Source organism: Macrotis lagotis, chromosome X (genome assembly GCF_037893015.1).
Source record: "Macrotis lagotis isolate mMagLag1 chromosome X, bilby.v1.9.chrom.fasta, whole genome shotgun sequence".
Lineage (NCBI taxonomy): Eukaryota > Metazoa > Chordata > Mammalia > Peramelemorphia > Peramelidae > Macrotis > Macrotis lagotis.
Window position 1 is genome coordinate 686,000,014 of NC_133666.1, and position 25,577 is coordinate 686,025,590.

General features: G+C 42.2%; 1 protein-coding gene across 1 annotated transcript in view; it reads left to right on the forward strand.

Moving 5' to 3' along the window:
- The window catches only part of MYO18B (myosin XVIIIB), a 362,548-nt gene that overhangs the window by 46,789 nt on the left and 290,182 nt on the right, over positions 1–25,577 (forward strand). The window contains 1 exon segment of the mRNA XM_074206167.1: positions 13,242–13,386. Coding sequence (XP_074062268.1) covers positions 13,242–13,386 — 145 coding nt within the window.

A 25,577-nucleotide genomic window follows, 5' to 3' on the forward strand; every position in this document is an offset into this window, starting at 1 on the left:
TTTGACCTCCTTACCTGCCTACCTCCTATGGCCCTCAGCCCCATGCCATCTGCTTGGACTAAGTGACCTCCCTCTTTCCTTCTGGCAGGAAGGTTCTTTGAGGAACGAGCAGCAGAGTCTTGTCTCTGATTCCTTGACAGTCATACCGGAACCAGACAGGATCATAATCCATGTAATTACCATTTAGTCATGTGCAGATAAGAGATGAAACAGTGCTGGACTGTTTCCTTTACAGTATAAAGAGCCCATTTCATTCTTTGTTATGGTGAGGTGGCCTAGAGTCTATGGCCCGCTATCTTTGATGAATCAAATTGGCTGGGACACCAAGAAAACGTCAAGAATGGAGTTACCAAAGTACAGTTTTCTTTTGAGAAAGGTAAAAAGTGGCGTGATATTTTTTTGTCTTCTGTTTTTGAAAAGCAATGGGGTTAAGTGACTTGCTCAAGATCACACAGCTAAGTAAGTATTAAGTGTGTGAGGCTGGATTTGAACTCAGCTCCTCCTGACTCCAGGGTCAGTGGGTTTTCCATTATGCCATCTAGCTGCCCCAAGCACATGTTTGAGGGACTCTGGAGTCTTAGGGTACATTAAGACAAGCTTAGAATCCAGACCCCAAGACAAGAGATGTACTGAAGGAGTGGAAGCCAAGAGATAGTAAGAGACTTATTTTGGGTAACCCAAGTCAGAAGGATCGGAGATGGGATTTGAATGGGTTTTCGGATGTTAGTGCTCTTGGGGCAGCTAGGTGGCACATTGACTAGTGCACTGGCCCTGGAGTCAGGAGGACCTGAGTTCAAATCTAACCTCAGACGCTTATTAATGACCTAGCTGTGTGGCCTTGGGCAAGCCACTTAACCCCATTGCCTTGCAAAAACCAGATTCTAGTGCTCTTACTATTGGGCTTTGAGAATGAGACCATGTCCTTTGAGAATCAGGGGAAGGAACTGGTGATGTGTAACTGGAGAAGAGAATATAGAGGGGAAAGGAGCTCATTTTTAGGTGTCTAAAGGGCAATCAGGAAAAGGAATCAAGTTGACTTGAGTTGCAAGGAGCCCCCCATTCCTGGACCTCAATGGTCATCTCTTAGGGATACTGAAGTTGAGTTTCTTTCTAGGGCACAGGTGACCTGCTGAACCCCTAGTCCCCTTCCTGCTCTAAATTCGATCCTTTCCTCACATTCCTTTCTCCTGCTACCTTGTGCAGGGGGCCCTACTCCTCTCCGATGCCTTCATTTTGAAATGAAAATTTCTTTTTTCTTTGTACAACCTCCCTTGGTGGATCAGGTTACCTTTATGAGCAGAAACAATCCTAGCTTTTTCAAAGCTGTCAAGCTCATGCTTCCAACCCCAAGCTAGAATTTTTGCACTTTACTTAACTCATCCTGACATGTGGACTCATTTGTATCATCCAGAGGGTTATTATTTACTGTTCCTGTTGTTTTTGAGTAGAAAAAGAGAATGCAGCCTTTGCTATTTGGCTGGGGGCAAGTGCCCGGCTTCTTCATCTGTAAAATTGACTTGATGATACCTATGGTACTCAACTTAGGAGGTTGTTGGGAGGCTCAAATGAGATAAAATCCAGTTTCCCACTCATAGAATGAAGAATAAAGATTAGATTCATTCTATTTGACCCCAGAGGGTTGAAATAGGAGCAATGAGTAGAAGTGTCAGAGAGGCAAATTGAGGTAGGGATGAGATCAGTAGGGAGGTCCCTTCCACATCGGAGATTCCACCATTCTGTGAGCAAGGATCTGAAGCCCAGAGAGGACACCCCAAGGTCATGCAGCTGGTCAGAGGCAGCAGAGCTGGGACTAGAAACAAATGCCTCAACATCCCTTCTATGACACTGTTCTTGCATCAGCACATCAATTTAGAGTGTTCCATGAAGAATTCTTAGTAAGGATGGTTCATTGTAGGTGGGAGTAGGCAGGTTAGGGTTACTTGAGACCAACCCATTGGAGGATAGGTCAGATTTGCAGAAGAAAAGAGGTGAAGATTCCAGAAATATTTCCTAGTTATAACATATCTATTGAGTATTTTATATATACTAATGCCTCTGATTCTCACAATAGCCCTCAACTGTAGGTGCCTTTATTGTCTCCCATTTTGATGATGATTGTCCTTCATTCTCAAAGAAGACCCATGCCATTGGGGAGGTGATGCCATGACAAGCACATGAATTGGATTGGAGTGAGGGGGTGCCGTGCTAAGTCACCAGTCTCACTCTCTCTCCTCCAGAGTCATCTGGATTCAGTGGCCAGATATAAATCAGGATGCCAGGAGATGGTCCTGGATGTGAGGCAATCAGGGTTAAGTGACTTGCCCAAGGTCACCCAGCTAGTGAACATCAAGTGTCTGAGACTGGATTCGAGCTCCTGTCCTCCTCACTCCCTCAATCCACTGTACTGGCCCTGAGTCAGGAGGATTTGAGTTCAAATCAGGCATTGGACAATTAATAATTGCCTAGCTGTGTGCCCTTGGGCAAACCACTTAACCCCATTGCCTTAAGTAAGTAAAAAATATGCCATTTTACGGGTCAGGAAACTGCTGTAGTAAAGTGACTTGGGATCACAGAAGTGATAAGTGGCTGAGATCAACTTTAAACTCAGGCTTTCCTGATTCTAGTCCAATTTCCTAACCACTGCCACCTGTCCTGTAGGCAACTGTCCTATGCCACCTTATTACCTGAAGCAGGAAGATCTGAGTTCACATCTAGTTTCAGATACTTCCTGGCTGTGTGACCCTAGGCAAGTCACTTACCCTCCGTCTGCCTCCATCTTTCTCACTTGTAAAATGGATATAACTCCAGCGCCAACCTTCCAGGGTTGTGGTGAGGCTAACAATGAGATAATATATTTAGAAAACTTTGCAAACCCTAGAGCACTATAGAAATGTCAGCTAGCTATTATCTGAGGTTTCCTGCTCTGGTGTGGTGCCTTCCACTGCTGACCCATGTCCTGACCCTAGTGACTGACGAATTTCATGGTTCTAGAGGTCTACTGAGGTCCCAGAGTGAACATCTGAGGGCTAGTGGAGTCTCTGAAAAGTCACTACCAGTGAGGATTCCCATGAGGGTCACAATAAGGCACTGATGCCATCCCAAGCAACAGGGGACCTCTAATCCAGGGATTAGCAGCTCCTTGGAGTGCAGCCAATTTGGAGACACATTACAAAGTTGGTGGACCTCAAATCCCCAGGGAGTCCTAATCCCAGGCTCATTGAGAGACCATCTTGAACTGGGGAGGGGGAGTCTGGAGAGAACAAGCCCAGGGCATATGGGATGGGCCATATATCCACCTGGCCTTCACCTGAAGAAAAGGCAGCAAGGCCTGGTTCCCAGGTTGGACCCACATCCTCCTCTGGCCTGGCCTGTCTTTCTTATTATTTATTTCTTCCAATACTCACATTAGGGCCTTGCCGCTCAGAACATATCAGCTTTTAAATGGAAGTTATTTCCAAGCTGCTGAGGCCCCAGCAGCCTTTGAAATCACAAAACCTTCATATTATTCTCTTCTTGTCAATAATTTATTTTTCATAGTTATCAATTTTGGAGCAATGGGCTTGGTCTCTGGATCCAAGGGCGGAGGGGGGTTCCAGTAATAGCAGAAACAGAGATGGGGAGGGGGCAGGAAGGGGGGACTGAAATGCCCACGGGGGCCTGGTGGAGTCTTATGATATGGGGAGGACTCAGGGAGAGAAGTTGGGGTTCTTAGGGGCAATGGGTCTGCCAGGTAAGATGGAAGTTTTGAGAGTGAGCACCTTGGAGGAAGTGGAAAAGCTGTTAAATTTGAAGTTGGAGGGGGTGGAATTTGTTCAAGCCACTTAATTAAAGCCTCTGTGGCCTCAGTTTCCTGGGAATGGAACTGAGCTGAAAGACCTGGGTTCTACTCTCCACTCTGCTGCTGACTTGGTTGTCTGACTTGTATCCCCTTTGGAGCAATCCTTGTACTTTCTCCGGGCCTCATTTTCCTTATCTGTAAAAACAGAGGGACTTGGAGCAAAGTTCTGAACTAAGAACAAGGGGAAGAAAAGAGGCAAATTAAGGCTTCTGAGATGGATGCCAGTGTAGACCAAGAGTCTTTGCAGGGAGAGAATTTCCCATCGCTGGAGGTCACCAAACAGGGATTGAATATTCACTTATCAGGGAGAGTGTGGAGAGGACTCTTGGTTGGGTTGAGCCTCAGAAGGCTCCTTCCAGCTCAGGGCTGACTATGGTTCTGGGACCACCTGACCTCCAGGGTCTCTTTCAGCTCTAAATTCTCTTCCCCTCTTATTCCAGATGGAAAACTCTCCGGTCTAGAATTGTGGGAAGGGGACAAGGCAGCTCCACTAAGCTGTGGGTCTCTCTGGCTGGGTGGGCCGCCAGAGGAAGTGTCTAGCTTCTCTGGCCCTTGCTGCTCGCATCCTGTCCACCCTAATGCCTCTGGGATTGGCCTACTCTTTGGGAGGTTTACCTACCCCATAGATGAGGATTCACATCACCATTTAAAACATTTAATTCACTGAGCACTTATTAAGCACCTACCATGTGACATTTTAATTCAATGAGCATTTATTAAGCATCCACAGTGTGCTCACCCTGCTCCTAATGGTGAATCCAAAACCCTCCTGCCCTCAGAGAGCTTACCTTCTATTTGGTGGGGGAGATGTAAAGAAGCTACATGCATACAGAGAAGTAAAAATCAAATTTAGATAAAGTAATCGTAAATATACAAAATAAGAGAAGCAGAATGGGCTGATGAATCTGATCTAACTCCAGGCTCATGAAGTCCTGGATTCTAATTTTGCCTCTAATATTACTGACTGTGTGACCCTAGGTCAGTCACACCTCTCGGTGGTCCTTAAAGCTCCCTAAAGCTATGGAATGCAGGTTATGTGCTCACCAGGATCTGCAGAGAGACTTTTCTTTCTAAGGAGTTCACTCTAACAGTGAAAACCAGGTTCAGTTCCTTTCGCTAAGTACAAAGGAAATCTTTTGGGGATAGTATTAGTACTTGTGGGAATCAGGATGGGCATCCCTTAGGAGGTGCATTTGAGTTAAGCCTTGAAGGAAGTTATGAATTCTTAGTGGCCGAAATGAAGAGGGACTTTAGAAGATAACCAAGATCTAGAATTTCCTCTACAATATGCCAACCCAGGAATTGCATACCCCCAATGATGGGGTGCTTACTACCTTTCATGGCAACAGGATTCAAACCCAGTTCTTCTGATTGGGATCAACATTCTTTTCCACTGCTCTGGAGTGCTTATGTTTTCATAAGGGCTGCTGAGAGGCACAATAGCTAGAACCTGGAGTCAGGAAAACTGGAGTTTAATTCTACTTGCTAGCTGTATGATCCTGGACAAGTCATTTATCCCTATTTGCCTTAGATTTGTCAGCTATAAAATGAGCTGGAGAAGGAAAAAGAAAACCATTCAAGTATCTTTGCCAGGAAAACCCCCCAAATGGGGTCGTGAAGAGTCAGACACAACTGAAATCTACTTAAAGTGGATTATTGGGTGATAGGCACTGCAAAAGCAGGGCCCTTGCCCTCAAAGAGCTGATGCTCTAATGAGGGAGATGGCAATGGGGTGCACATCAGATCCAAAGTGGAGAGATAGACGGTGATCTGGGCATGGGCAGTGGGGAGGCAGAGAGGAGGGGAAGGATTGGGAAAGGTTCTAGCCCTGAAGAAAGTCAGGTAAGTCAAATGATGAGGAGGGAAGGCATTTCAGGTGGGGGGAGCAGCCAGTGCAAATGTGTGGAGTCAGGAAACAGATGTCATTAAAGAGGAGCTGCAAGAAGATGAGTGCTGAATGGCAGGGTGTTGAGGGGAAGGAAATGTTCTGGGAAGTCAGGAACACCAGGAAGGGGTCAGGCTGGGACAGATGAGGAATTCAAAGCTTCCGGGGTTCTTGTGATTTGTCTAAGGTCACCCAGGTGGATTATTGATGAGTTAGGATTCGAACCCAGATCCTTTTTGCACTGCACCAGGTCATTGCATCCTGAACTCAATACAGAATTGGTAATAGAGGACACCCAATGTATGCTGTTGATTGGTTCACTTTAACTCTGTTTTATATCACATCTTTCTGGACTTTCTATTTATTTGATCTGTCTCCCAGATGAGACAGAAAGCACAGGCTAGGCTGGGCAAGGGCCATCCCTTACACTTGTCTGCATCCCGGCACTCCTTCCCCCCTCCCCCAGCATCTTTGCTAGATCCGGTCACACATCACCTGGCTCAGCAAACCCTTGGAGATTGGTCTGAGCTCTGGGAAGACAAAGATGGTGCAGATCCTGCCTACCCTTCCCTGGCTTTTTTTTTTCTCACAATGGTGAGTTGTGTGTATTTGGACTGAAAGTCATTCATCCTCCCAGACAATCTGGAGAAGGTGGGGGGCTGCATTTTGTTAGTGCAGGGACCAGCAGCTGCCTGGAGGAAATGGACTTGTTTAAGGTCACCCCATAAGTGAGGGGCCATTGAGGGAGAAAAGAACTTCCTCACTCCATCCTCCCCTGCACCTCCATCCCTCCATCTCTCTCTCCTCTCTCTCTCTCTCTCTCTCTCTCTCTCTCTCTCTCTCTCTCTCTCTCTCTCTCTCTCTCCCTCCCCCTCTCTCCTTATTCTCCCTCCCTCCTTCTCCCCTCTTTCCTCTTTCTCTGTCTCTCTCTGTCTCAGTCTCTGTCATTCTCTCTCTGCGTCTCTCTCTGTCTCTGTTTCTCTCTGTCTCTGTCTCTGTCTCTCTCTGTCTATCTCTGTCTCTGTGTCTGTCTCTGTCTCTCTCTCTGTCTCTCTCTGTCTCTGTTTCTCTCTGTCTCTGTCTCTCTCTCTCTCTGTCTATCTCTGTCTCTCTGTCTCTGTCTGTCTCTGTCTCTGTCTGTCTGTCTCTGTCTCTGTCTCTCTCTGTCTATCTCTGTCTCTGTGTCTGTCTCTCTCTGTCTCTCTCTCTCTCTCTCTCTCTCTCTCTCTCTCTCTCTCTCTCTCCTCTCTTTTTGAGGTTTAAATCAGTTTGGCCCAGTTACCATTTTTCTCTTTTTGCAAATGAATCAAGAAAATAATAGGCATTTCCTTCCCAGAGGATGAGGCTTCTGACACCTTTATGAGCTACCAAACTGCTCCATCTGTGAAGAGACAAAACTGAGGTGTCCTATTGTTTCAGGTTGAGCTTTCCAACCTGGCCAAGGTCACCCAGGCTGTGGGGAGGGGAGCAGGATTAAGGAGAGTCACCTCTAGTTGATTCGCCCAATTTGGGGGATTGGATCATTGTTTGGGCACTTGTCCACACTCCTTGGGGACTGTGGGCCTTATGTCTGATGTAGGAAGTTGGAAACAGGGAAGGGAGGCTGGACGATGCTTCTCAGTTTAAAGCCAAGGCATCCCAGCTATAACCACTGTCCAGGGTCCTACTGAGGTGGGAGAAGGCAGCAGAGCCCTCTAGAAAACTAATGCCATAATGAGACAAGAGAAGAGGACTTAAATGGTCTATTATTTTACCAATCATCACCCAGTGTGCATAGTAGGTAATAATTTAGATATAGATAAAATATTTAGCTAATAATTTAGATATAATTTAGGAAGTCTAGGTTTCTGGTTTCAAATCTCAACTCTGACATCTTCTGGTTGTGTAACCCTGATTTTTCCCTCTGTAACTCAGTTTCCTTTTTAATGACTAGTGCTCCCTTCCCATTATCTTGCATCTGTCTTATGTATAATGATCTTTGTGTATGTTTGTCTCACCTAATGAATGTAAACTCCTTGAGGACAGCACCTGTTTCATCTTTGTCCTTATATATTTAATATCTAGTCCGGTACATGACTCTAATAGATGCTTCATAAATGATCCCTGATCAATTGAGGCTCAAACAAGGAAGTGAATGTAAAGACATTGGGAAGTTGATTTCAAGGATTTCTGATTATCTGGGTCTTGGCTGTTTGTAGCTACTCAGAGGTTTCTCTGGATCCTGCTTGGGAAGCCTGGAGAAAGGAGGATGGTTAGATTGGGGCTGGTTGCCTTGGAGCCCAGTTCACCTTTCTTGTTCTATGGAGCTGGTCTAAACCCCAGGGGATGCGACTATGAAGATGTCTAGCCTCACCAGAGGGTTCTTTGGAAGTCTCCAGATTTAGGTTCAATGGGGTGACCCAGAGGTTCCTCTAACTCCAAAAAGTCCTGAATCTGCATCTGAGAAGGGATGACTGTAGGAGTGAACAGGGTAGTCATGGAAAGAGTGCACACCTCAGGTGTGGCTAGGTGGTGCAGTGGATAGAGCACCAGCCCTGGAGTCGGGAGGAGCTGAGTTCAAGTCCGGCCTCAGACACTTAATAATCACCTAGCTGTGTGGCCTTGGGCAAGTCACTTATAACCCCATTGCCTTGCAAAATCCTAAAAAAAAAGAGTGCACACCTTGGAGAAGGTCTAATCTCAGCCAGAGTCTTTCTTTTCTGCAAAAAAAATGGTTTGAACTAAATGTGCCTTAGTCCCTTCTTGCATCTAAAAGGTCACATTCAAAATCCTTTGTAATTTTAGTTTTTTGCTTTTGGGGTTTGGGTGGGGGACACAGAGGAGATGACAATTTTTCAACAAGGACCGTCCCAGGTATTCTCAAGTTTGACAGGTTTTAAATGTTTGGAAAGCATCCCAATTAATTTCAGAAGGGGATACAAGTCTTTTCCCTTGGGGATTCCAAAGACCAGAACAAAGGCTCATAGATTTAAGGCTGAGGGGGGATCCCCAGTCAGTATTGAGGTAGAAATTTATACAGAACTAGGTGTGGAGGCAAGAAGATTGAAATCACAGACCTCAGTTTTTATCTTGGCTCCACCATTTCCTCCTAGACTATAGAGAAGTCACTGCCTTGCTCAGTCTTCTCGTCTATAAAATAAAAGGATTTTCAATTTAGGATTAGCAGAGTTGCTCTAACCTTGTGCATTTGGTTGTAGAAGAAATGAAAGCTTTATTTTTACTAACTGAAATTTAGCATTTCCTCCAATTATTTGAAAATGTGATTCTGAAAAGGGAGTCTGTATGCTTTTCCAGACATGCTAATAAGGGCCTCAACACGAACTCCCTTGGATAAGATGATCTTTAAGATTCACTCTAAATCACACGTTCCAATGAAATGATAAAGTGAAAAAATGACTGACTTTGGAATGAGATCTGAATTCAAATTTTGACCTTGTCACTTCCTCTCTGTGTGACCTGGATCAAATCATTTTCCCTTTCTTGACCTCAGTTTTCTTCTCTGTAGAATAGAGTGATTAAGCCAGATGGCCTTTAAGATTCCTTATGGCTCTAAATCTATAATCCTATGAAATTCACAGGAAACTTTCTAGCATGAGTTCATAACTCATATTTTTCCAGGGCTTTAAGAATTACAAAATGTTTTCCTCACAATAACCCTGTAGGATAGGTAAGATCATAATTATTGCCTTCATTTTTTGTGGATGAGGAAACTGAGGTAATCAGAGTTTAAGTGACTTTTTCAGGGTCACACAGCTAGTAAATGTCTGAGGTCCAATTTAGACTCAGGTCATCCTATCTAGACTTGAAAATACATAAGGGAGGTCTAACCACATGTAGACTTGGGACCACTTGGGACCACTTGGGACCACCACAGATGGTAATCTGTAGTGGTGGGTTGGCCTTGAGCATCCTGCTGGCACTCACGCATCTTTACCATCATGCTTTTGGAGTTTTGGGCCTGGGGGGAAGAAAAGTAGGAAACAATTACTCTGGAAGGACCAAGCAAAACATTTTAAAGTTTAATGGATTTTAAGTATCCGAAATGCTTCTTAGCTAATTTTAGAGGGGATTTTTTAAAAAAACTAAGCAACTCCAAAGTCCAGAATGAAGGGCCATTAGATTCAGGGTGTAGGGGGGACTACAGGACAAAGATCACCTAGTACCCCCATGATGATTCTGAGAGGTTAAATAGCAGGTCAGATTGTTGATGTTGCTGTTTGTCCTTTGTTCTTGAAGAAGACCACGGCATCTGGGAGGTGATGCCATGACAAGCACATGAATTGGATTTGAGTGAGGGGGCTGTGCTCAGTCGCCAGCCTCACTTTCTCCTCTGGAGCCAGATAGGGATCAGGAGGATGACTGAGCAGTAAACAAATGAGGAACAATTTGAAGCCAGAGTCTCCACTAGATGATTTCCTAGGATCTCAGTTTTTCAAGGGAACCTTATAGATCTTTTAGTACATTGTGGAAAGGAGGAAGCAAAGTGATTTACCCAAGGTCATATGGAAATTAAGTGGCTGGCCTAGAATTTAAAACCAGGTCCACTGACTCCAGGGTGGCTAGGGGACACCATAGTGGAGCGAGTTCAGGACCTGGAGTCAGTAAGACTTGAATTCAAATGTGACCTCAGACTTACTAGTTGTATGACCCTGGCCAAGTCACTTACCCCTCTTTGCTGCAGTTTGCTCATTTGTAAATTGGAGAAGGAAATGGCAAATCACTCCAGTATCTATGGCAAGAAAACCCCTAAAGGAGCATGAAGAGTTGGACATAACTGAAAGGATTCAACAACTTCTGACTCCAAATCTCTCTCTCTCTCTCTCTCTCTCTCTCTCTCTCTCTCTCTCTCTCTTCTGATAGAAGGAAGGCTTGCTTGAATTTTCTCCCTTTTGCCTCCCCAGACAGTCACAAGAAAGGAAAGTGGCTGCTGCTGGGGTCTGCTCATAATTTTCAGTATGATGCTCACAGCTGACAATGGGGGCCGTATGCAATATCCTGTTGCCACTGTCCTTGCCACGTCCTTTCTCCAGTATTTCCAAATCTCATAAATAACCAAGAGAAGGTTGGCAGGAAGCAGGCTTCTCGATCCCCCCCAAAAAGCATGGGTTGCTAGGCTGAGCTTGTGGTTGCTAGGGGTTTTTGTGTTCCCCAGGTGTCCCAGGAAAATGATGGATCATGGGCACAAGCCTTGGCTATTAATTGAAATGCTTCCTCGGTGAATCATTCAATGTCACTTCATTGTTTGATTTTTCATTTTGCTGTTTGGGTGATGGTCTCTGGGGGCCTCTCATTGTCCTGAAAGAGGGTTGGTACCCTTGGTGCCAAACAACCCTCTGAATGGCTAGGGCTCTGACTGCCCTACTGGCCATACCTTGATCGCATTCCTCTGATAGGAGATTTGCTGCAATCAAATCTTGGAGTTTAGTCAAAGATCCTACCAGGAGCATGTCTGAGCCATAGGTCACATCAAATCACTAGGGAGGGAAGGGGACTGCAATGTAGTACCCTGGGCTGGGAATCAAGATTTCCTGGCTTCAGCCAGGGTTCAGTGAAAGGAATAAGGAAAAGGAAAATCTGTCAAGGGGATGGATTCAATTTCTCCCAGTGGACTCATAGGTCATTGGAGCAGAATTGGACCCTAGAATGGGGACTGTCAGATCTGGGAGAGGAGCAGAGGGTGTCAGAGCTGGGAGGGGATTTAGAACAGGGAATGTCAGAGCCAGGAGATTTCTTAAAACAGGGGATATTAGAGTTGGGAAGGGTCCTAGAACAGGGGATGTCAGAGCGTGGAGGGACATTAGAACAGGGGATGTTAGAACTGGGAGGGGCCTTAGAACAGGAAGCTTGAAATCTTAAAAAAAATCTAAACTTGTCTCCTTGTGAAATGAAAGTCCAAAGGGTAAAGGTATTCGTCTAAAGACCACTTAGTTGGAGGGATAGCTGGGATCCCAGCCCAAGCCCTTTCAGGCTTCCTCCTTACCCCAAGCCCTCCCTACCCTGGTGCTGCTCCCTCCATCTTCAGGCGACAAAGACTGAACAGAAACCAAACTGAGATGATTAACCTGGGTAAACTTCCTTGTACATTCCCTAGTGAAATAGAAGTTATTTTTGGATCATCTGGGCCAGGGACTGGCACAATAATTCAATGCCACCAACATTTATTGAAATGCAAGCTATTTGCCAGGCCTGTGCGAGGTTCTGGGCATACTAAGGAGACTGGGCCTGTTTTTAAGATGTTTTTTAGTAAAGACATCTACTACACAAATAATCCTGCTAGCAATGGGAGGGAACCACATACTCCTAGAGGCCCCAACACAGTGGTGAAAAAAATGTGAGGAGAGGGAAGCCAGCGAGGGTTGCCTGGGGAAGGGGGCTGCTGAGTTGGCCTTTGAAAGAAAGAAGGGGTTTTAAAAGATGAAGAAAAGAAATGGTTGTCCGTTGTAAGCATGGCTAGTGGCTAGAATAAGGATTCAGAGATGTGAGAAGGCGGGTGGGGGGGAAAGAGAAATAATTTGGCCTGCCTGGAACTAGTGGTGAGTATATGAGAAGGATGCAGGATGAGATAAGGCTGAGAAAGTATATTGGTGACTGATTTTGGAGGGTCTTCAATGGCAGGGCCATGCAGTTTAAAAAGATGATGCAATGGAGCATCATGCATTTATTAAGCGCCTATTGCATACTGGGTATTAAAAAGATAAAAATGAACTAGTTCCTGCCGATAGGAAGTTTATAATTTATTTCAAGGAGATAAAAATATTTGTGTGTATATATATATATATATTTGTGTGTATATATATATATTTACATACACACACATGTGCGTTTACATACCAAATTGATACAAGATAACTGAAGGAAAGCAGTAGCAGAAGGGCAATGTTTCATTTAGAAGATGAGACTGGAAGTGCCTGGCTTTAAGATTTGTGAGCATTTTTAGAAAGGTTCTCTTATTTGATTCTCACAACCACAGTGGGAGGTAGGTCCATTTTATAGAGAAGGAAACTGAGGCAGGTGACTTGCCCAAGGTCATACAGCCAGTAAGTGCCTGAAGCAGATTGGAAGACATGCCTTCCAGAGTAACTAGGTGGTACCGTGGATAGAGCACCGTACTGAAATCAGGAAGACCTGAGTTCAAATCTGGTCTAGCTGTGTGACCTTGGGCAAGTCATTTAACCCATTGCCTTGCAAAGGAAGGAAGGAAGGAAGGAAGGAAGGAAGGAAGGAAGGAAGGAAGGAAGGAAGGAAGAAAGAAAGAAAGAAAGAAAGAAAGAAAGAAAGAAAGACAGACAGACAAGCCTTCCTGACTCTATCCACTACGCTACCTCACTGGTTCCAAGGGAGAGGGAACTGAAAGTTGAAACCAGGAGGATTCTGGGCAGTGGTGGGGAAGAAGGATGAGAGGATAGAGCAGAAGCCGAAAGATAATTTCTGAAACTTGAGCATCATCTGAAGGGAGAAAGCTGCTTGTAAAACAAGGGTTTTCAACTCCTTTTTCCCTTTCCCTTGCTTCCCTCCCAGCCTGAAGAGAAGCAGAAGGCTGCAGCGGCATTCTCTCAGCTACAAGGGGCCATGGAGACTCTGGGTATCTCTGCAAGTGAGCAGCGGGCCATTTGGCGAGTGTTGGCGGCTATTTATCACCTTGGAGCAGCAGGGGCTTGTAAAGGTAATCCCCTTTCCTGGCTTTAATCCAACAAACATTTATTAAGCTCCATCAGTATACAGGGTGCTTCCATAGCGTGCTGTATGCCGGCTATCCTGAGCCTCTTAGAGCCTTGTCTGAAAGAGACTTTTTTCATCTTTTGCTTGATCTGGGTGTTGCTTTCCTCGTTGGGAGTGGATGCCAGGGTCTTCTATAATGAAGGGATTCTATGAAGTGTGCTAGATGGATGTTCTAACACCCAGAGTAGAACATTGTTAACATAACCAGGGAATGCTGATCCCTCCAAAGTGATTGATTCCTGTGGGAGTCCGTTAGTCCAAGGAATTGTATCCTCTCAGAATGTTTCTCAAGTTCTTTTTGGGAACCACCTCTTAGGTCCATTGTTCATTCTTCAGCAAGTCTTCATTTTGGGAGTGGGGTTGAGAGTGGAATTTGATCAATCAATCAAGAAACACCCTACTAGATGAATCAGTAGTAGGGAGACATCAGAAAGGGTCCAATAAGTCAGAAGAGACATCATCCTCATATTTCAGATCACAGTCCATCCACACTTGCCCATTCATCATCCACCATGTCTTCCCATTGGTTCACCAAAGAATTCACCTACTATGCTTGGTCTTTCTTCAGTTCTTTTTTTTGTTGGACATTTATGAGATCTCCAGTGGAACACATGTGCCATCCATTGGCCAACCCCCAATTCTGACCACATGATCATCTTTTCTTTTTTCACTTTTATATTGCTTTGATAATAATAGTCAATCTCTAACTTTTTTTATAGCCCCCACTGTGTTAATCATTTTAAAAACATTGCCCTCACAAACAACCTTAGGCGTGAGGGGTTGTTTCCCCCAATTACACACAAAGGTAGTTTTCAACATTTATCCATTTCCAAGTTTATAAGTTCAGTATTTTTTCTACCACACTCCGTTTGCTAACCCCTTCCCCAGGGCAGTGAACAATCTGGTAAAAGTTGGACACATTGTGTTTAACATTTCCATGCTAGTTCATGTTATGAAGGAGGAGTTAGAAGTAAGGGGGAAAGACCATGAGAAAGAAAGAAGAAACCTAAAAGAAATTTTCAAAAAAGTGAACATAATTTTCTTTGCTCTGCATTACTTTAATGCCATATGTTGTTTTCCACATTAAAAGTGGAAGGTGATTGCACTATATATGTTCCTGTGGGAGGAGTTAGACAAAGGTGAAAGCCAAATGAGAAATGCTCTTCATTGAGCAAGAAAGATCAACATTACAGAACATTGGTGGTCATCAGTGCTCCATGAAGGGTGAATGATGTCTCCATCATGGCGCTCGTTTGTATTTATTTATTTCTTCTAAAAAAGCAAGTAAAGACTGGCTGGCCATTCTGGGGAATGCTGCCAAGGAGAATCTTTTTCAAGTTTGAATTGGACTAAAAGGCTGCTGGAGTCTTTTCCAAGTATAAAATTTTGTTAACATTTTAAGAATTTATTTATTTATTTATTTGGAATATTATTTATTTTTAACATTTAAAAAATTGAATTCTGAATTCTTTCCCTCTTCTATCCCCTCCCCCTCCATTGTGAAGGCAAAAAAATGTGATATGAATTATGCATGTGGAATCATTCAAAACATATTTCCATATTAGCCATGTTGCCAACAAACAAACAAGCAAATCCAAGAATGATAAAGTGAAAAAATGGTATGTTTTGTTCTGCATTCAGACTCCATTAGTTCTTTCTCTGAAGGTGAATAGCATTTTTCATCATAAATCCTTTGGAATTGTCTTAAATCATTGTACTCCTGAGAAAAGTTAAGTCTATCATAGCTGATCATCACACAATGTGGCTGTTATTGTGTTCAATTTTCTCCTAATTCTTCTCACTTCACTTTGCATTATTTCATATGTGTCTTTCCAGATTTTTCTGAAAGTATCCTGCTCATCATTTCTTATAGCACAACAGTATTCTATCACAATCATATATCACAACTTGTTCAGTCATCCCTCAATTGATGGGTATTCCCTATATTTCCAGTTATTTGATACCACAAAAGAGCTGCTGTAAATATTTCAGACCTCTAGGTCCTTTCCCTACAATCTCTTTGGATACAGACCTGAGAGTGATATTGCTTGGTCATAGTGCATGTGTAGTTTTATAGCCCTTTAAGCATCCATCTAAATTGTTCTTTTGTTGGATCAGTTAACAATTTCACCAACAGCATAATAGTGTGTCAGTGGTCTCATAATCCCTCCAATATTCATCATTTCCTTTTCTTTCATATTAGCTAAATCTGATAAGTATGAGGTGGTACCTCAGAACTATTTTAATTTGTATTTCTCTAATATAATAATTTAGAGCTTTTTTATATGACAATAAATAACTTTGATTTCTTTTTTCTGAAAACTACCATTTCAAATCATTTGTCTGTCATTGTTTATGAGTTATTCATTAGTTGTTGACTACCATCACCTCCTGACCAAATCATCCAGCAGTGTGATATGGTACAAAGATTATTGGACTGAAAGTCAGAGGACATAAGCTCAAAATTGAGCTTTTCTATTGTTTATCTCTGTGACTTTGGACAACTCTCTTGATCTCTCTAGACCTCATTTTCTTCATCTATAAAATGAATGAGTCAGATAAGATGGTCTACAGGATCCCTTCCAACTCAATATTCAAAACTCTGTCTTAATTATGTCTGAAAAAGACTCAATAATATAGCATCATCTCCTGAGATAGTGGCAAGGGTTAGAGCTAGGAAGGGCAGAAGAGAGCATCAAGCTAGTCTTCATTTATTTTGTTTTAAGCCCAAAGGGCTCTGGTTGGGACTAGAATGCAAATTCTTTGATTCCTAGCCTTAAATTCATTAAATTTATTTTTAAAAATGCCATCATGTCCCCTGCTTTAGCCAAAGTTTTAATTTGACTCTGGGTTAATGGCCGAGTTGGCTCAGGCGAGGGAGAGAGAATTTTGAGAGTAAAAGAACCTGTTTCTCCATTTCACCATCTGCACCTGGCAGCCTGTCCTGGTAAGATTTCAGAGTCCATCTATATTGGTTCTGAGATGAAAAAGCCAATTTGGGGGGACTTTGCTTTTCTTTCAGGCTCAAGCAGGATATTTTTAGAAAAATCTGGAAAGACATATATAAACTAATGCAAAGTGAAGTGAGCAGAATCAGGAGAAAATTGGACACAATAACAGTCAAGCTACAGATGGAGAGGGATGCCTCTCTCAGAGTGGGTATGTGAAGAATAATAATCCCTGCTCTTTCTCTGAACAGACCAAGGCAAGGGCATGGGGCCTTCCCTTGGTGTAGTTGGTCATCGACTGACCCTGGCTGGGTTCCAACTCTACCTCTGACCCTTATTGACTGGGCAACCTCTGGATGGGTCATTTACCATCTAAATGTTTCTTTTTTTTCTCAAAAACTAGCAGGGATGCCAACCTCCTTGGCATGTTCTAAGACTCAGATGAAATAATCTTTGTCAAGTGCTTGGCAGACTTTTATGTGCAATATGAATTTGGCTTGTTGTTTTTCATTCTTGTTGGCTTTCAGGAGTAGAACAGCCATGGGGCCCCTTGCAGCTGGCTTGCAGTAGCATCTATGGTATGAGGGCAGATGAAATCTCTTTGTAGGTTTGCATTTCAGCTCTAAGTTGATTGCAATATTCAGAGATCTTTGAGGAAGAGGACAAGGAGATTAGGGAAGCTTGGAGCAGACTGAAGAGGAGGCAGCATATGGTTCAAAAGACAGTCTCTGCCCTATAGGAGCTTGCAATCCAATGCTGGCTGCTTTGAGTATCTTATGAGTTCAAAGAAAAGGACAATTACCATGATCTCCTTGCTACACTCAAATTGGATGCCATCTCCAGACTCCATGCATTTTCTTTCTTTTCTTTGTTAAAATAATATTTCCTCCCCCCCATTATATGTAAAGACAACTTTTAACATTCATTTAGAATTTTTTATTTGTAGCAATTTGCTATAGGTTAGATATGTATGGTCATGCAAAACACATTTTCATATTAGTCATATTGTGAAAAATTACAGATGCAAAGAAAAAACAAAAAATAAAGAAAATGAAAAGTAGTATTCTTCAATCTGCATTCAGATTCCATAGTTCTTTCTCTGGAAGCAGATAATATGCTTCATCATGAGTCCTTTGGAATTGTCTTAAATCACTGTATTGTTGAGAATAGTTAAGTCATTCACAATCATACACTGTTGCTGCTACTGTATGCAATGTTCTCCTGGGTCTGCTCATTTCAGTTTGTATTAGTTCATGTAAATCTTTCCAAGTTTTTCTGAATTCACCTTGCCTGTCATTGCTTATAGTATACTAGTGTTCCTTCACAGTTATGTATCATAACTTGTTCAGTCATATTAATAGACATCCCCTCAGTTTCCATTTCTTTGCCACCAGAAAAAAAGAGCTGCTACAAATATTTTTGAACAGTTAGTTCCTTCCTTCCCCCATTCTCCGGCTTTTTAAAAATCTCTTTGCAATACAAACCTAGTAGTGATAGTAATAGATCAAAGGGTATGTAAAATTTTATTGTTCTTTGTACACAGTTCCAAATTTCTCTCCAGAATGGTTGGACCAGTTCACAACTCCACCAATAGTGCATTAGTGTCCTAATTTTCCCACATCCCTCCAATATTTATTGGTTTCCTTTTTGGTCACATTAGCTACTCTGATAGATATGAGGTGATATCTCAGTGTTATTTTAATTTGCAATCAAGAGTGATTTAGACCACTTTTTCATATGACTACAGATAGCTTTCATTTCTTTGTCTGAAAACTGCCTCTTCATATCCTTTAACTATTTATCGATTAAAGAATGACTTGTATCCTTATACATTTGACTCAGTTTTTGAAATGTTTGAGAAACACGGCCTTTATCAGACTCTTGCTGTAAAACTTGTTTCTTAACTTTCTCCTTTCCTTGTAATCTTGGTTACATTGGTTTTGTTTGTGCAAAAACTTTTTAATATAATCAAAACTTATCTATTTTACTTCCTAAAATACTCTCTAGTTCTTGTTTGGTTATAGATTCTTCCCTTCTGCATCCATCTGGTAGGTAAACTCTTCCTTAATCTTCTAATTTGCTTTTCATCTTTTATGTCTAAATCATGTACCCATTTTGACTTTATCTTGGTATATGGTGTAAGTTCTTGGTCTATACCTAGTTTCCACCATACTGTTTTCTATTGTCCCAGCAGTTTTTGTCAGATACTGTGTTAGCTATTCTTCCAAAAACTGGGGTCTTAGCATTTTTCGAGCACTAGATTACTGTGGTCATTTACTACTATGCATCGCGTACCTTATCTATTCCACTTATCTCTTAGCCAATAAAAGATTGCTTTGATGATTGCCATTTTATAATACGGTTTATGATCTGGTATGGCAAAAGTGACTCAATATGTTTACATTGACCATCTTCATTTTTGGAACATTCTTCCTCCCCACCTCTGTCTCTTGGCTTCCTTAACTTTATTTAATCTCAGCTAAAGTTGTTCATGCTGCAAGAAGTCTTTCCAGTCCTTCGTCTTAGTGCCTTTTTTCCCAAGCTCTCCTTTCCCAACAGAACTTGAACCTGTTTATTTCTGTTGTTTTCATGTTATCTCCCCCATTAGGCTGGACTCTTTTTGCTAGCACTTAGTCCTATGGCTGGCATGTATTTATTCCATTGGTCCTTCTTATGTTGGTTGACTGACTGTAGGGTCTAATTATAAAATCGACAGAATGGAAGGGCAGAATAAACCCCAGGTAATTTGTAATGGGAGTAATGAGAACCCTTTTCCCTCTTCTTGGCACTCCTCCTAACTGTGTGTATCCCCATCTCTGCATCTCAGTTTTCTTCTCTGTAAGATGAGGAGAACAAGTTCTATGATCTGTAGGACCATTTCCAGCTCTAACATTTCAGAGTACCTGGGTTTCTGTCCTGAGTCATAGAAGCAAAACCACATCTACATGCTGGGCTTGCTAATTATGTTGTTGCCATATCAGGACTTGGTCTGCCATTGGCATGGCAGGAGAGAGCCAAGACAAGATTGTCTAAGGAGAAATCTCCAGCCCATGTTGGTGACCACAGTCCCTAGGATCCCAGGGTAGCTGCACAGGGAGGCTTCTGAAGGCATAAGGTCCCTGAGGCTCATCTTTTCTTTTCACGCATCTGTGGCCCTCCAAGGAATGATTCCAGCACAGTTGAAGGGAAAGACCCATTTGTCAATATTTCACCAGGAAGGATTATGCAAATAATTCCCCCCAATACATTATTTTAAGAGGTGCTGCATCTCGTTCAGGAGACGGGTGTGACTGATTTACTCCTGCTAAGCCCCGCTCTGGTGCTTTTCATAATCAGTTGCTTTATAATCAGCTATTAAGTATTTGAGAGTCATATATTAATGTCTTTGTTTGCTGTCATAACAGATCATTCTGCAATAGATTAAGGATTCCTTCTTTTAATCTGATTTTTCTTTTGGGGGAAAAATGTATCACACTATACTCTCATTCTATTAGGTACCTGGCTGGCTTTACCTTGGCACCCTGAGGGCGGTTATGTGATACAGTCAACAGTCAGGAGGATATGAGTTCAAATTTGACCTTAGCTGTGTAATCTTGGGCAAGTTACTTAACCCTGTTTGCCTCAGTTTCCTCATCAGTAAAATGAATTAGAGAAAGAAATGACAAACTCCTCTACTATCTTTGCTAAGAAAAACCCAAATGGGGTCACACACTTGAAAAATGGTTGAACTAGTGAAATTCCAGGAAGTAATTTTAAGACCTGACCCTCAAGGAGAGAAGTTTATTTTTCTGATCTTTGGGGTTTGGGGAAGAAGGTGATCAGAGACTTTTTTTTTTAGCCAAAAGGTACAGTAGAAAGGGGATTGGAAGTTACACACAAATAAAAGTTTACCTTTACTTGGTGCCTTCTTTTTTGTTTTGTTTTGTTTTTAGGTTTTTTGCAAGGCAAATGGGGTTAAGTGGCTTACCCAAGGCCACACAGCTAGGTAATTATTAAGTGTCTGAGATCAGATTTGAATCCAGGTCCTCCTGACTCCAAGGCCGGTGCTTTATCCACTAGGCCACCTAGCCACCCCAAACTTGGTGCTTTGTAAAACTATTTCCAATTATTTGATTTTTATAATAATCCTGGGAAGCAGGTGCAATTACTATCCCCATTTTACAGGTGAAGAAACTGAAATAGACTGTGGTTATGTGACTAAAGTCACATGGTTAATATCTCAGATAAGACCTTCTTGACTTCAGATCCAGAACCTGTACCACCCAACATGCTGAAGGTCCAGGGGTTGGAGCTTGTTAACACTTGGCCTTTGCCTGGCTAGTGTAGCCCAAAATAATTCTGTTCCAACATTTAGACAACTTTGTGTCCTCTTTTATTAGATGTTCCCTCTCTCAATGTAGATAGAGATGCACCTTTGCCTGTGTCCTTGTGAAGATCTAACCCTGGGTAAGAAGCTTCACTCTGTTGGTCTCAGTTTTCTCATCTGTAAAATGAACTTGGGATAAATGGCAAACTGCAATATCTTTGCCAAGAAAACCCAAAATTATGTCTTGAAGAGTTAGACATGATGGAATAACAGCAAATTTGGCGATATAGTAGCAGTCAGCCTGTGACAAAGTCAAGACCTAAGTCTGAGGCTCACCCCCGCCATATTTTTCATATGTGTGACATCTCTTGGATGCCTCATGCAGTAGCTCTTTTAAGACTATATATTGCAGGGGTGGCTAGGTGGCGCAGTGGATAAAGCACCGGCCTTGGAGTCAGGAGTACCTGGGTTCAAATCTGGTCTCAGACACTTAATAATGACCTAGCTGTGTGGCCTTGGGCAAGCCACTTAACCCCATTTGCCTTACCAAAAAAAAACCCCTAAAAAAAAAAGACTATATATTACAGAGAAGATGTAGCAGTGGAGGGACTTGCTTCATTAGGAGTTCTCTACACCAGATTTACTCAAAAAGTCTCTTTCATCATTATATAATATCATTAAGTTTTCAGGGAGAATAGAGGGAGGCCCTCAGACCATTGGATAGACCACTGAGACACTGACCTTGGGGGAGAGGTACAGACAAGGTCACAGGGTCTCCATCTATATAAGAGAGGGAGCATTCATAGGAAGGAAGGTTCAGAGTTGCTGTGTGTCCAACTCAGTTGTGTCCAACTATTCATGATCCCATTTAGAATTTTCTTGTCAAAGAGAGTAAAGCAGTTTGCTTTTTCTTTCTCTAGCTCATTTTATAGATGAGGACCCTGAAGTCAACAGGTTTAAGCATTTAAGTCCAGAATCAAATGGCTAGTAAGTGTCTAGGCTTTTCCTGACTCCAGGCCGCAGGCTCTATCCACTGTACCAATGCTACACTGTGATGATAATTAAAAATTGCTACTGCTTTTGGTACTCAAATTCTCCATTTGATTAATCACAAAGACATCACCATTGGAGTAATAATAGTCATTGTTAATAATATATAAACAACGTAAGAGATCCAGAATCTGTTTCTGGAGTTCTGTCCATTGATGTAATTTATACCTCATCCATGCCTACCTGTCTGGTGCCACTTTTGTCCAGATCCTTCTATAAATTTGTGCTGGGGTCCAGGCAACATGCTGCAGGGTATCCTCATCTCCCAACAAGAGGGTCCTAATGGCGTTCCTATCCCAGCATGCACCTCTTCATGGGTACTGGTACACTTAGACTGGCCATTCACCAACTCCTGAGGCCATTCCTGTTCCACGATTCCATAATATGAACAACTGGCATTTAAGTCATAACATTTGAAGTGTTCTTTAAATACATTGCTTCATTTAAGCCTTGTGGAAATTTTGGAGTTAGGATCTATAGGACTTACTCTATTCATTTCATAAAGAAGAAAATTGAGGCTCAGGGAGGGCAAGGGACTTGCCCAGAGTCACACAACTAGTGTCAGAGATGGCACATGGCACAAGTCTTTCTGGCTCCATCCATTATTCAGCACTACCTTTCAGGAGAACACAGCATCATCCTTAGTCATTGGGGACTAGGAGAGAGAGAACAGAGGTTCCCCTGGAAGTGATAGGGTTGATGCCATCTCTGAATCTATCACTCAGTGGGTTTTTTCTTTTCATTATTGATGACATTTCTTTTGGTGAGGTAGAAGTCTTGATGGAACCTAGAGATCGAGTCTTGTGTCTAGGGGTGGGAGAGGAGCTTGGGAGCTTTCTGGAAATGGGGGATCAGCTCCAGACAAGCCAAGATTAAAAAGCTGCTCGGTCATTCAAGTTGGGGCCAGATATCTGTCAGCCTGGTATTGATCCCTGGATTCAATTGTCAATTGGAGAAGCTGAATGAAAAGTGATGTGAATGAAAAATGGATCAAGGCCAGGTAGAGGGAATTATCTCCAAGGGAGGTCCTTCATCCCCTCCAGGATGATGAGAGATACAGTTCTTCCTTTTTCTTTCCCACAGACCTTTGAAGTGGAAAATGCAAACCACTGTCTTCTTGCTTCCCAAAGCAAAAAAACTCTGCTTCCTCTTCCCCTAGGTGCAGAAAATAGGTTTGGGGAGACTTGATTGATGACTTCCTTTGTTTCTGAAGAAGGTCATGACATCAGGGAGTTGATGCCATGACAAGCATGTGAATTGAATTTGAATGAAGGGGGCTGTGCTAAGTCACCAGCCTCACTTTTTCCTCCACAGACATTTGGGTCCAGTGATCAGATATAAATCAGGATGACTGGAGATGACCCTGAATGCTAGGCAATCAGAGTTGTGACTTGCCCAAGGCCACACAGTTTGTAAGTGTTGTGTCTGGGTACAAGTTTGAACTCAGGTCTTTCTGACTCCAGGACCAGTGCTCAATCCACTGAGCCATCTAGTTTTCCTTAGCTACTCATTGACTGAATCACCCTGGAAAAGTCCCGATCCTCTATTTCCTTATCTATACAATGTCAACTCTCTTTGCTTACCCTAAAGCAATATAGAAACATGCTTATTATTGTGTTAATATGCTCAAGAATGGGATTGAGATTTTATTTTTGTAGGATAATGGATTCTCCCTTTACTCATACAGATTGGTACCCGATTGGTAACTTATAGTTCAAGTAATCAGTCAATCAACACACATCTCCTATTTGCCATTGGAGACAAGTCATCCCCTGCCCTCAAGTAGTTCACAATCTAATAGATTATTATACTATTTGAATCAAAGAATGGCCTAAGACACCACGTTGGACAACTCAATCTCTGTAAGACTCAGTTTTCTCATCTAGACAGTGATAGGGCTGGATAAGATGGTCTCTGAGGTCCTTAATCAACTCTAGACCTCTGATTATTTTATGGTCTTCCCTCCCCGATCACGTAAGCATCTGTGTGATCTTGGTCAAATTGCTTCCCCTTATCAAGCCTCAGTTTCCTTTTCTATGATATGGATGGAATTGAACTGAACTTGTCTTCTTGAGTCCTAGACAGGCTCTCTATCCACTATGCCAGGAAGCATCTCATCATTACAGGAAGGAAAGGGACTTTGGCATTGTGGGAATTTTCTCCCTATTATATCCAGTAGTCTTAGGGAGTTATCTGAGGATCAGTGACCAGCCAGGAGTCCCCCAGCTTAGCATCAATGTTGTAACCTGAATTCAGGTCTTCCTGACTGTACATTTAGTACTTTGTTCACCATACCCACTTCCTCCTGTGTTTATCAGCATCAGCATCAGCATCAGCATCACTAAGGTCAGACTAGAAAGCAGGTCTACCAAGAGATTTCATGGGATGGAAAAAAATATGAAACAAAATGACATCTTTATTCTCATTGAACTCTGAAATTCAACACTTCTTCTATTATAAATGTTTTTTTTTAAAAAATGTTGTGTGAAGAGGTCTCAAAGTTTCACCAAGACTACCAAAGTTGGGGATGTTGGAATATTCATTCCATGGTCCCAGATAGGAGAATAATCATTGGTGTAGATTCAATAAGACATATACTGGAGTCCAAAGGATTTGGGTTCATGTACTACCTGAGACTCTTACTGTGTGACTGTGTTTCAGGCAACCTCAGAAACCTTATTAAGTCATAGATTGGAGGGGATATGACCTTTCCTAGTGGATGAAGTTCCCAAACTAGAATCATAAATTCATGGAATTCTTTTTCCTTCCTTCCTTCCTCCCTTCCCTCCTTCCCTCCCTCCCTCTCTCCCTCCCTTCTTCCCTCCTCCCTCCCCCTCTTTCTCTCCCTCTTTCCTTCCCCCTCCTTCACTTCCTCCATCCCTCCTTTGTTTGTTTGTTTGTTTGTTTCTTTTTTCTTTCTTTCTTTCTTTCTTTTTTTCTTTCTTTCTTTGTTTCTTTCTTTTTCCTTTTCTTTCTTTTTTCTTTCTTCTTTCTTTTCTTTCTTTCTTTCTTTCTTTCTTTCTTTCTTTCTTTCTTTCTTTCTTTCTTTCTTGTCTGTCTTTCTGTGTGTCTTTCTGTCTTTCTTTTTTCCAATTCTATGTAAAGATAGTTTTCAACATTCATTTTTGTAAAGTTTTCTTCTTCCCATCCTTCTTCTGTCCTAAGATAACAAGTAATCTGATAAAATTTATATGTGCAGTCATGTTACACATAGTTCCATATTAGTCACTCTGTGAAATAAAAATCAGAACAAAAGGGAAAATGAGAAAGATAAAACAAATGAAAATGAAAATAATATGATTTGCTTTGCATTTAGACTCCATAGTCATTTCTCTGGTTGTGGATGGTATTTCTATTGCACATCTTTTAGAATTGTCTTCAATCATTGCATTTCTGAGAAGAGTTAAGTCCATCATAGTTGATCATCACACAATGTTGCTGCTATTGGTTCTGCTCACTTCACTCAGCATCAGTTGATGCAAGTATTTCCAGGTTTTTTTGGGAACTTCACCTGATCATCATTTCTTATAGAAAAATAGTATTGCATTGCATCATATACCACAACTTGTTGAACCATTCCCCAATTGATGGATATCCCCTCAATTTCTAATTCTTTCCCATTTCAAAAAGAGCTGCTATAAATATTCTTGTACATGGGGGGTTTTCCCCCTTTTTATGATTTCTTTGGGATATAGACCTAGTAGTGGTAAATGCAAAGTTTTGTAAGCCTTTGGATGTAGTTGATGGAATTATTTTGATAGTAAGCTTAGTACTCAAGTAAGCAGATCTTTGCAGCCTGGAGAGTATCAAGGGAAGACCGGACAACCATTT